Source organism: Mauremys reevesii, linkage group 3, assembly GCF_016161935.1.
Source record: "Mauremys reevesii isolate NIE-2019 linkage group 3, ASM1616193v1, whole genome shotgun sequence".
NCBI classification, from domain to species: domain Eukaryota; kingdom Metazoa; phylum Chordata; order Testudines; family Geoemydidae; genus Mauremys; species Mauremys reevesii.
Window position 1 is genome coordinate 149,039,597 of NC_052625.1, and position 12,829 is coordinate 149,052,425.

A 12,829-nucleotide genomic window follows, 5' to 3' on the forward strand; every position below is an offset into this window, starting at 1 on the left:
GGTGATAGTGTTGCTGTAATAGTGCAACACTATGTATTCTGTGGGTTTGATGTTCAGCTGCACTGAGCTCACATTCTGCAAAGTTTAGGTGGCAGGGAGACAAAGATGATTTTATGCCAAAGAGCACTGTAATTGGGAGCCTCTGCCCATAACACTTTGCCCAAACTGCAGGGACTTGGCACCAGGCAGACAGCAAACTTTCAGACCTGTTTTTTTTTTTTTAATTGTAATCTTGTCCACCTGACACTGACCCTGGCTTTCACCTTACCCTCTTCTGCCTCACAGTATCTGTCATCCTCCTTTCCTCCTCTGGTTCCATATCCTCTTTCTGGTTACCCTTACCCCTCTACAGTTGCTACCATTTCTACCTGTTCCTCTTTCCCTCACAGCACAAATCTAGGTCCCACATCCTCCTTACCTCTGATAACATTTGCCCCAATCCTGACCCTCCCTTCCATCCCACCTTCTCCACCTCTGCCATCAGCTCTGCCCTTCTTGTGCCACTATTCTTAACCTTACACCACCCCCTCCTTCCACTTGTCTTGCTGTCTCTGGAACACCCACTCCATCTCTAGTTCTTTGTATCTGACTTCCTCCAGTTCTTGGCTCTTGTAGAGACCTGGATCCCTTCATCTGACACTGCCTCTGCAGCTGCCCTCTCTTACGGAGACCTCTCCTGTCGTCATATTCCCCACCCTAGATCAGACCATGGTGGTGCTGTTGGGCTTCTCCTCTCTCTTTCCTGCCATTTCTAACCCCACCCCCTTCCCACTTTTGAAAGCACAGCATCCGACTCTTCTCTCCTTCCATGCAGCTGTCATCTACCGTTCCCCCAACTCCTCCTCCTCAGTCTTCCTTTCTGCTTGTGACTCCTGTCTCTTGCTCTTCCTCTCCTGACAGTCATCCACATTCCTCCTTAGTGATATCAACTTTCATGTTGATGACCATTCGACCCCTAGCCACATGTCTTCTCGCCCTCACCTTTTCATTTGATCTGCAGCCCTGGTTTGACTCTCCTGCTCATCAAAAGGGTCATTCACTTGACTTGGTCTTCACAAAACACTGCTCTCTCTCTAATCTCTGTTGCTGAGTTCCCCCTCTCCAACCATCACTTGGGTCTCTTTCAATATTTCCCAGCAGTCCTTACCCCATGCCCTGTCACTCGGCCTTTCCATGACTTCCAGTCCATCAGTTCTCTCTTTCCTTCCATTGATTTAGTTGTTTTCTTCATGCTTCATTCTTCTTTATCCTCAACTCTTTTGCCCCTCTCTTCCAGCACAAGGTCCACCCTGCCAACTCCCAGCCCTGGGTCACCCTCAACATTCACTTCCTCCACCTCTGCTCTCTTACAGTGGAGCATCTCTGGCTCAAATCCTGTGACCAGGCTTCCTCCATAACAAATGTATTCTCTCCTCCTTCAGTTCTTCCATGCTAAACAACTCTACTTCTCCAACTTAATTGAATCTCATGTCTGTAATCCCAGCTGTCTATTTGCCATCTTTGACACACTCCTCTTTCCACACAGTATCTTGCCAGTTTTCCTCCAAGAGAAAACTGGCAAAATACAAAGTGACTTCACCTGACATGTCTTCTCTTTCCCCTTCCCCTCCTACAACTCTCTCCTCCATCTCCCCTGTCCCAGATGCAGAAATATCTCAGCTGCTCTCCTCCACTTGCCAGTCACTCCCTCTCATTTCCTGATCTCTCTCATACCCACTCCCATCTCCTTCTTTTTCTCCTTAGCCTCCACTTTCCTCTGTCTCTTTCCCCTCACAATACAAGCATACACTTTGGCCTACTACTGCCAATTCCCCTTATAGCTTTCATCTCTAAGCTCACTGAATGCACTCTCTGGAGTTTCTATCACCCCAGTCTATCCTAGACCCTCTCCAATCTGGCTTCTGCCTCTTGCACTCCACTGAAATCACTCTCACAACAAAGTCTTTTATGACCTATCCTGAGCTTTGGCTAGGAATGAGTACTCCTCATTCTCCTTTGCCTGCCAGCTGCTTTCAACATGGTCAACCGTATTGTTCATCTTGAAACCTTGTCATACCCTGGTTTCTGTAACTGTCCTCCTGGTTCTCCATTTGTTTCTCTAATCATTTTTTCAGTGTCCTCATCCTCCTTCCAACTTTCGGGTGGGGGGTCCACAGGGCTCTCTTTCTCCAGATTCCTTGGTCCCTTGTCTTCTCCCTCTACATTTCATTGCTGGGCAATGTCATCTGTAAACAAAAATTTTTAGTGCTGATGACTCACAGATCTACCTCTCTACTCCAGACCTGTCTTTCTGCCCAAATTAAACCTTTGCCTGTCTCGGACATCTCTTTGTGGATGTCAAGCTGTTAACTCAAGCTCAACGTGGCTAAAACAGAGCTGCTAATCTTACCCTCCAATCCTTCCCACTTCCTCCCCTTTCTCAATCATTATGGAAAACAGCCCCCAGTCTGCTTGTCACCCAGTCCCATAAACGGGGCATCATCTGACTCAGACCTCTGTAGGTCCACACATCAAGGCTACATCTATCTAAATCTTGCAGGTTCTTTCTGCATAACATATCTAAGATATGACCTTTCCAATCTGTCCACAGTGCTGCAACATCCTTTTCTCTAGGCAATCTTGTCCCACTCGTATCCATTTAGAATGCTGCTGCAAAGATCGTTCTCCTAGCCTGTCCCTTTGACCATATCACCTCTCTCTTAATCCCTTCTCTGCCTCTCCTTTTCTGTTGCATCAAACATAGCTACTTGTCTTCACTTTTAAGGTCCCTCATAACCTATCATTTCTCATTCACTATCAAGATGTCGACTCCTGCCTCCAATCAGCCCATAATGCCATGCTCCATTTCCCACTGGTTAAACTTTCAAATATGCACCTTCATGATTTCATCTATGCTGCCCTTCACACTTGGGAGGACCTCGCTGTAGACATCCACAAAGCTACCTCATCATCATCCTTAAAAATCTCCTTAAAACTCTCTTTTGCGATGATGTCTACAAAAACTTGACAAGGATTAGGTGTGTATTAGTGCACTAGCAGCCGATCATGTTGACCAATAATACCATCTCATTGTTTCTTGTACTTCCTGTCTGCACCCATCTTATACTTAGATTGTAAGGTCTTTTGGGCAAGGACAGCCTAGTGCAAAGGGGTCCTGCTTCATGACTGGTACTCCTAGATACTAAGATAATACAAAAAACCCACCTTTCTGCCTCCATGACGATGGGCAGGCTGGGATCTGAGCTGGATGCTCTAAATGTATGCCCAGGACTGGAACCACAATCACTGGAGGAAAATAGTGTGTTCTTGCCTTGCCCCTTCCTTTTACACACCATGAAGGAGGGAGCTGGTGGCGCAAAGTTGGCTGTACCAGCTTTATGCCATCATATGCTTCTGTTCTATAGCTTCTCCCATTTTTAACTAACGGGTTAATGACCCCACCAGTGGAATTCAGCTCTTCAGTGTTGCTAGAGACTCCAGGACTAAGCTCCACCCTTCAGCTCAGGCCACCAGATTTTCTCTCTATAGTGTTGCAAAAAGTTGGTGGTTCAGTTTCTCTCAACCATTTTGCCTGGCCTTTTATTTTTGTTGAGTTGCAACTTGTAATCTTCCTCCCCCTACTTCCCACCCAAGACCAGGTAAGTAGCAGCGTAGTGGTTTCAACCACCTGGATCTGCCAATGCGGTGCCTCCCTGCCAGACTCTGCCCTTACTCAGGCCTGATATGAGCTGTTCTGCAAACACCTGTCTTAATTCTAAGTGGGGTTCCCTATGTGAGGCAGCATTTACAGGCTTTACAGAGGGTGAATTATGCCCTGCCTGTTCCCAGCTAGATAACCTTCGCACTGCTAGGGTATAGGGCTCAGAGTCGGACTGGTATGTTGGGTCCCCACACTGCCTTGAGAAGCCACAACTCCAACACAGAAAAGCCCAGTCCAGAGTTACTGAGCTTTCAGGGAGAGAGTCTAAGGATGAGGAGAAAGCTATTGGGCCTGTTCAGGGAGTAAGTCCCACAACAGACCTGGGGCTGGAAGGGAAAACTCCCTGAAAGGATCTAAGTAGTCTTTCCGCTGCCCCATCCCCCCCACACACACACACACTGACATGGGGCCTGGGGAAAGAAGTAGAGCTTCTATACGTTTTCCTTTCCTGTTCCTCCCGTTGAGAGTCAGTGGATTCTCATGACACTTGTGTAAATTCTGCAAATTCTAGAGTCTTGGGTTCCAGAGAAGCAAAAGTGAGTGTGTCCTTTGCAAGGCAGTAATTAGTATTTTTAATGAACAAGTGGGGTGAAAATCAGGTGTCTAACCCTTCTTTTGCCTTCTCCTCCCAAGGGAGTGTTTGCTGGTGTTTTTTCTCCTACATCGAGTCTGAGTGCTCTGTATCATGCTCCATACCCGTCCTCCATCCTGCAGAGAAACCTGGTCCTGTGCAGCCCTGCCTCAGGTTGCAGTTAATGCAAATTGTACCAGTGGCTTTCAGCCCAAGGCCTCTCGCTGTGCCAGGGAAAGGGGCTGAGATTTGAGGCAGCAGTGGAATGGGAGTTGTGTTTTCTGATCATCAGCCATAAACCCCTGCTCTGCCAGGGAAAGGGGGTCTGTCTTTCCACCCCTCCCCAGCTCCACAAGGTGGCTCCACATTAAAGCTGTAGGGCAATGGTTCCCAAACTGGGGTTTGTGTTAGGGCGTTCTTGGGGAAAAAATTCCCTAATGGCGGCCAGAGCTTTCCCTAGGAACCCTGGGCAGCATGGGGCCAGCAGCCCACAGCCCCTGGACTTCCAAGAGCTAAGCAGATCAAAGCAAGCATATCTATCACACTGAGGAGATTTAAACTTCAAGATTCCTTATAAGAAATGGAAAGGGAGGTGGATATTTTTTGCTGTTTTTAAAATTAAATAGGCAGCTGGTATTGTTTATAAAATTATTATGAAGAACAAGTTTAAGCTTTGTTGTAACGTGCGTTGTTTGCCTGGACTGCTCAAGACCTGAATGCTTGTGTAGGAGGAACTCTTTGAGTTGGCTTCTTAAATACCTTCCTGCTGTTTCACATCTGATACTCCTGAATGAAACAGAGGAGCCTTGATACAAGCTACAAAAGTGAGAGCTGGGAAGAGTGTTGCCATTTTCATAATGTAATAAAAATACTATAATGATAAATAATAAATAGTGTGTAATAAGCATGTCATAAAAACAAATTTTATATTTCCACGATCACTGCTTTTATAATTTATACTCAGGTAAAGGAGAAAATCTCTGGAAATACTCATTTTTAGAAGGGGGTTTGTGAGACTTGATATTTTAGTGAAAGGGGTTCACAGGTTGTTAAAGTTCGGGAACCATTGTTGTAGGGGCACTTCAGGCAGTCTGTAACTAGAACACAGGCTTACATGAGGATTCTACACCCCACAAAGCTGCACATTCACGGGATTACAGAGGAGTACATGAGAAATCCCTTCCCATGTTCAAAATAATTCAGATTTACTGAGTAAAGCCTTGAGTGGTACTAGGGGTTGTTCCTGTAATACTTAATTGGGTGCTAGCCAACCTGGGGGAGCAGGTTGACGGCCTTTCAGGCTTCCAGGAACATCCAGCAAGTTACTTCCACAATCTGGTACATTTACCAGTACTCCTCTTCTGTTGTGTGGGCCCTATGCCAGGATGAATAGCATACTACCTTCGCCCTGTAAACAGCCAGGGGAAGAAGTACCACTTGTGCATTATGTACAAAAAACATCAAAACAACAAAACCAAACACCAAGAGCAACAACAAACCACCAAAGCAACCTACAAGACTTTCTCAGAACAGAATGGCAATGGCTTGCAAACTCATTAATAAAATATCTTCCTTTTTAAGCATTATTAGAGATGTTTTCTATTGATGCCTCTTTTGAGAGTATCATAAGATCAAAACAAGGACATCTAATTAAACTAAATATTAAATTAAAATATTAATATAAATACAAAGAAATTTCATAAATGTTGGGAGCCTGCTGTTGATGCAGCAGTAGTGCCACCAGTGAAAGAAACAGTCACAACTTCAGAAGGGTTCTTCTTTCCAAAAGACCCCATAGACTATAAGAGTAATGACAGACTGCACAGTAATTTCAAAGCCTCACGTACACCAAACATTTTTCATATGTTTAGTAAGGAAAGCCAATTTCATAGCAAACAAGTGATTTATCTAGGGGTCTGATCCTTGACTGGAGTGAGATGTTTCAGGTTAAGAACATAAGAATGGCCACAGTGGGTCAGGCCAAACGTCCATCTAGCCCAGTATCCTGTCTTCTGCAGTGGCCAATGCCAGGTACTTTAGAGGGAATGAACAGAACAGGTCATCATCAAGTGCTCCATCCCCTGTTGCCTATTCCTTCTAGCAACAGAGGATAGGGACACCATCGCTGCCCATCCTGGCAATGGATTCTAACGTGGTGGTTATAAGGAAGCCATGTTTCACCGATGAATAGCCATCACTCATCCTAAACTGATATTTTGTGCATTCAGACTTACGGGTGAAACGCTATTGGAGGAAACATTAAATAAATTAGTAGCTGAGACTGTAGAGAGGCCGCAGCCCTCACTATCAAAGCCAGCACAGCAATCTCTTTGTTGCTACTAACATCAAGGGTATCCAAGAAGGGACCATTACCCTGTCAGAAGGAAAAATCTGGAGCAGAAGTTCCCAAAGAAACTTAGATTTTCCTGCAAACCAACAAAATCCTCACCGTGATAAAGAGAGAGAGTATTTGCGTGCATGAACTCACAATTCTTGTACAAAAGACTCTTCCTTCAGACCAGTCCTCTACACCCAGAGTCTTTAGTGGCTGGTAATAATCACAGCAAGAAACAGGTTGCATGTTACGCACCTATACCCAGGCATAAACATGCCAATCAATCGGTACCCTCTCCAGAGAAATAGACCCATCCATAACTGGACTGCTGCTGGAAAGAATTCATAGCTACCGGTTCTTCAAAATAAAGAGAAGACTTTGTTCCCAGTGCAGAGAATTGCTCACTCAAACAGACATGGATTTGGCTGTCATTTTACCATAATGGTAAAGATTTGAGAAGACCCAAAACTTCATTGCATCAATCATTTCCTGAGGAGTCCTCAGTAGGCAATTATTTCTAATGACTAGGATTGTTGGTGCCATGTACCAGCTTAATCCTGAGTGGGTTTCTCAAAATGAACCTGCAGAAATTTCCTTCTGAGGACAAAGATCCAGGCACTTTGCACAGTGCAAAATTAGGTGTCATTCTCAGATCACACCAGAATGTCCCTTTGTGGGTAGTACAAGCATGCTGAAAAACCAATTTTCACTTGACGTTTTCATACTTGGAAGACAAACTTCCAAAATCTCCTTCAGTTGGTTTTGACATCTCTATCAGAATGTGTGGGTTTTTTTTGTTTTTTGTTTTTTTTAAAAAGCACCCCACAAACATGGCTATATAGGATTGAACCAGTGCTCCATCAAATCCAGTGTCCTGTCTGACAGTGGCCAGTATCAACTGTATCAGTAGAAGGTGAAAGAAACCCCTCAATTACAGGACTCACAGAGGAAGTCTCCTTTTACCTGCCATTAGAAGCTGGCTTACGACTGAGGCAAGAGTTTATGTCCTGTCCAAAAGCAGGGAGTAACCAGGGGTCAAAGTTTCTCTGTGACAATGGACAGAAAATAATCTGCTACCTTTCAAGAGGGTTCATATAAAGGATATAGAAAGGAGGAAAAGGAAGAGTTGAAGTCCTCTTCCTAGTCCTCCATTAGCCCAGATGGCATTTTGGACTTGATAGATATCTAAGAATCCCACATTGTGTCTGCAGAAAACACCAGATCGCTTGAAGCAGGGACTTAGACCAGGAACACCTACAGTTAACAGCCTGGGCACCAAAATAGAAGTGTTCCTCATGGATTCTCCATTAACCCCTGCTATAGTTTGGTAGCCATTTAGAACTCAACCAGGATATTTCATTCATTGATCTGGTCAAATTTATGTTTCTGGTTCAAGAGGAAACATAGATTCACAGGTTCCAAGGCAAGAAGGGACTACAATAATCATCTCGTATCTGATCTCCTGTATAACACAGACCACAGAACCTCCCCAAAATAATTCCTAGAGCATATCTCTGAGAAAGCTCTTTTGGGGCAAGGACTGTCTCTGTTTGTACAGTGCCCAGCACAATGGGGCCAGGATCTCTATACGCTATTGTAATACAAATATAATAATCACAAAGTGCTGGTGGTCTCAGCTAGACAAAAGTTTCTCCAGGATATTTAGTTGGAACCTTACAACCAAGCACATGTAGAAACATGGCTATGTGCTACTGGGCTGGTTCCCACATAACTTCTTAGTTTATAAAACTATATATGGAGGGAGGGATAGGGATTTTCATTCCTGCCTGTTGTTCTACTATAATTAACTCTGGTTATCCTTTCCCTCCTCCCCCAACTTCTGTGATTCACTGTTCTCTTCGTCCCATTAGTAATAAATGAAGAGAAAAGCTGTGCAACAGAATGAGAAATTTCTTACCAGATAATTTTTCTGTTAGCAGCTTCTCTCCAAATATAACCCACCCTAACAGTCTGGGGTACATGAGGAGAGGCTGAGGGAACTGGGATTGTTTAGTCTGCAGAAGAGAAGAGTGAGAGGGGATTTGATAGCAGCCTTCAACTACCTGAAAGGGGGTTCCAAAGAGGACTGTTCTCAGTGGTACCTAATGACAGAACAAGGAGTAATGGTCTCAAGTTGCAGTGGGGGAGGTTTAGGTTGGATATTAGGAAAAACTTTTTCACTAGGAGGGTGGTGAAGCACTGGAATGGGTTACCTAGGGAGGTGGTGGAATCTCCTTCCTTAGAGGTTTTTAAGGTAAGGCTTGATGAAGCCCTGGCTGGCGTGATTTAGTTGGGGATTGGTCCTGCTTTGAGCAGGGGGTTGGACTAGATGACCTCCTGATGTCCCTTCCAACCCTGATGTTCTGTGATTCTATGAAATGAACAGAATATAAATTGAAAATTTTCTCTAAAGTGAGACATGTCTTAAGGTTAATTTAATAAATGATCTCAAGTTGTCTTAATGCTAATAATGGGTTGCTACAACTGTAGAAGAACTCTTTTGATGGCCTGAGCTGAAAGGTGGAGATTAGTCCTGAAGCTTCCAGCAACAGCACTGGACTGTCTCTGAATTGCATAGGTGTGGGGCAGTAGCCCATTAGTAATGAATTTGGAGATAATCTGGTAACAGAAAATTGTCAGGTAAGAAATTTCTTTTTCCTTAGCAGTTCTAAGTCCCCTTTTCTCCGCTTGAGGCAGCACAGATGGGACTAAACAAAGTCTGAGGATCTTGTCCTTTGTGATCTTGACTTTTCAGAAGTGCTTCAGGTATGCCAAGGAGGGTTTTATCATATGGTTTTAATAAGAAATGTATAACTATATTAAATGTAAAATAGAAGTTAATGGTGATGAAACTTGCCACAAAATAAAAGCAGTTTGCCTGTGTAAAAGGTCAAGTATTTCCAGAAGGCTAACTTGTTACAGGACTCTCTTTATTTTTTTCTTAAATTTTGATTTAAGATGTTAAGGGGATAGGACTTTGTCTGTGTCTAAGGGAATTCTTCCTGAAGTATAACATGTTCATGTGAATACTTTCTTGTGACTTATTTTTATTTGTTCTTTTACAGGGTCTAAGAGATACTCCTCACTACCGAATTCTTATTAACCAAACCAACAGCTTTGGCAAGTCTACAGTTTATATTCCTGAGGAGGAGATAACAATTATTATGGGATTAGAGGTAGTATCTTTCTTTGTAAGCGTGAAGTCCTTTGTAATTTTAACTTATTACCCTTTTGTAATAAAAAAGGTCTTTGACCTACTCAATATAGAATAAATATGTCAACATTCTGAAATGGTAGAGAACGGTCATAGGAAAAGCAGATATGCAAATGTTACATAAATTGTACAGGTGAAAATGGAATGATATTGCTATACTTTTTGTATACATATCTTCAATGGGTATAAAATGCTAATAATCTTATTTAGGTGCTGAATACTTTCACCTTCCTAGGGTCCAATTGTTTGACCTTGGGATTTTCTAAAATATCAATTTGGTGTCTGTTGTGAACAAGCTGTTGCAAAAGATGGGCTTTGTTTCTGGATTCTACTGACAGTCCAATTTGGCCAAATCACTTAGTCTCCTTATCTCTAACTACCTAACTGAAGTGAGGCTTATTTGTAAAAGTGCTCTGACCTCTTGAAAAACTAAAATATATACAGTGTACTTGTACATGCTTTTCTAAGTTTTAACTTCACTGAGTTTGTGCCACAGAAACAATAACTAACAGCTATTCAAGAGTTTTTTAAAAAACGAATCTTAATAGCTACAGTACAGCTAAACCACCAAGCCTTTTTCAGTAATGTTGTTACCAATCAATTTGTAAAATTCTTTCTGCAGATACGCAATCCTGATCTGACAACTTACTTCAGTAGATATGATGGATCTAAATACATTATGCAACCATGGTTGAGAAAAATCTACCCTCATGACTGAAGTATTTAACATTATACGTAAATTGTGCATCTGATGTACAACTGCACAGTACATTCCTTTTTTTAAACTGGGACAAATGGAACCAGGGTAAAACTGATTTGTAAATTATTTCATTAAAGAAATAAAATTGAACTTCTGTATGAAACATATGTTAATGGCTTATTTTGATGCATATGTTAATGGCTTATTTCAGTTCCATTAGAACTGAATGCATTACATATTGAGTGCATTATGTTGAGGTTACTCAAGTAAAACATTCTCTCTCTGTCTATATATATATAATCAGAATATTGTGAATTGAGGACAATGAATAATTTAGTTCTCACTAGCTTGGGATGAAAGCTTTAAATATAGCTGCATTGCAACTAGCAGCACCAAACGTTCTGCACATCAAATATTTTAGCTTTTTGTGCAAGCTAAATAGTCTAGCGTGCACTGTTTCTTCAAAAGTAATATATTCACTCTAGTTGAAGGGCACTAATCTAGATGGAGGCCAACTGGGACTAAATGTTAACAAGTTCTTGTAGATATTTGCAGTAAGTAAATCTGTGAAATAATGTGAATATCTACCAATACTTTTTTGAAGGACTGTACACTGAGCTACTTATCTTTGCTTAATATGTTTAGACCAACTCTTAGGACGCAAATTAATATCTAAGAAACCTGATATTTAATCAGTCTTTTTCCAGGTGTAAGAGAGAAAATAAATGTGCTTGAGGCCTTTTTACTTTAGCATACAAAAAAGCTGTACACATGAGTTTCCTACTGGTTTCCTGCTCAACTCTACTCACTATAAATAAGGGTGGGAGAAAGGGGAGGAATACTACCGATGGCATGAAGTCTGTATAAAGCCTTTGAGCCCTCCTTCAACCTCCCTGGTCACTCGATTACAGACCTCAAAGTTGCAGTACTCCAACAAAAAAAAATTAAAAAACAGACTCCAATGAGAAACTGCAGAATTTGAATTAATTTGCAAACTGGACACCATTAAATTAGGCTTGAATAAAGACTCAGAGTGGATGGGTCATTTACACAAAGTAAAACCTATTTCCCCATGCTAATCCCATCCCCGTTACTCCTACCTTCTTATCAACTGTTGGAAATGGGCCATCCTGATTATCACTACAAAAGTTTTTTTTCTCCTGCTGATAATAGCCCACCTTAATTGATTACTCTCATTATAGTTAGTATGGCAACACCCATTTTTTCATGTCCTCTGTGTATATATATCTTCCTACAATATTTTCCACTGCATGCATCCGATGAAGTGGGTTTTAGCCCATGAAAGCTTATGCTCAAATAAATTTGTTAGTCTCTAAGATGCCACAAGTACTCCTCATTCTTTTTGCTGATACAGACTAACACGGCTACCACTCTGAAATTATTTCAGTGTAGCTTGGGGTATCCACCTTCAATTTCTTTGACAAACCATGATAAAACTGTTTTTCTCTCTCCAGGTAGTTCTGAGAACAATCTGGTTTTATTTTTTTGGAGGGGAAGTGGGGCAGAAAACTAATGTTATAAATAGTTTTTCCTGATCATTTACAGAGGAAGATACAGGTCTGAAAAACTGAATAAATTTGTACTTTAAAGTACATAAATTTATTCCAAGATTTGTCAGAGACAAATAAGAAAAATGCTTTAACATGCTTCTAGATAAGCTTGTTTTTTTCTCTTTTCTCGTCCCTTTATCTCAAAAATAGCAAATATTTTTGAAGAAGCATAAATAGTGGCACTTTGGATTCTCTGCAGCACAGTCAGTGTGTTTGAGGAGTTGGATGGGTGACTGTCTATTTGTCCTTCCCATTCTTTCATTTCCTCTTCTCTGATAAGCAGTGGTTTTCCCAGTGACTGGCCGAACAGTCGACAGACCTCTTGAGCTTTTCGACGTGTGTTCCCAACAGCAGCAAGACACACTTGACGCCTGCGAGGTAAAAAGCAAGGGAGCTTAGCTGATCCAACCACAGCACAGAAACTCCTGCCAAATCATTATTTTTTGTGACTACATAGATGCAAGACACATCTACTTTCCTACTCATATGCTTGATAGTTAAACATGGGGAGCAGTTGGAGGAGGAGGCTTGTGAGGGAAAACTCCAGTGTGCTAACAAACTCAAGGCTAGATATTTAGAATACATATTACACATAACCACACCTCTGTGGCAATTTCAACATTTTTTTAAGCAGTGGATGACTGAACTTGTTTCTTGGATGTAGCCAGGCCCATCTGAAGAGTGTGAACTTCCAATGAGATGGAGAAGGGTTTTTTGGTGGTATCAATGAGAAAAGCA

The 12,829-nt window shown here is 42.0% G+C and overlaps 1 protein-coding gene and 1 long non-coding RNA gene across 10 annotated transcripts in view; one reads left to right on the top strand and one right to left on the bottom strand.

Moving 5' to 3' along the window:
- The window catches only part of LOC120401860, a 31,320-nt gene extending 20,637 nt beyond the window's left edge, over nucleotides 1-10,683 (top strand). For 6 of the 9 annotated variants that reach the window (XR_005596796.1, XR_005596795.1, XR_005596794.1 and 3 more), the window contains 2 exons: nucleotides 9,672-9,782; nucleotides 10,443-10,683. This is a non-coding gene — a long non-coding RNA (uncharacterized LOC120401860). Of the gene's footprint in view, nucleotides 1-9,269; nucleotides 9,373-9,671; nucleotides 9,798-10,442 lie in introns of all 9 variants that reach the window. The other 3 variants (XR_005596800.1, XR_005596801.1, XR_005596798.1) reach the window with 3 other exon arrangements.
- A 1,430-nt stretch (nucleotides 10,684-12,113) lies between these two features.
- Nucleotides 12,114-12,829, bottom strand: part of IRAK1BP1 (interleukin 1 receptor associated kinase 1 binding protein 1) — a 32,031-nt gene continuing 31,315 nt past the window's right edge. The window contains exon 4 of the mRNA XM_039528191.1: nucleotides 12,114-12,462. Within this exon, the coding sequence (XP_039384125.1) occupies nucleotides 12,180-12,462 (283 nt within the window). The 3' untranslated portion in view covers nucleotides 12,114-12,179. The remainder of the gene's footprint in view (nucleotides 12,463-12,829) is intronic.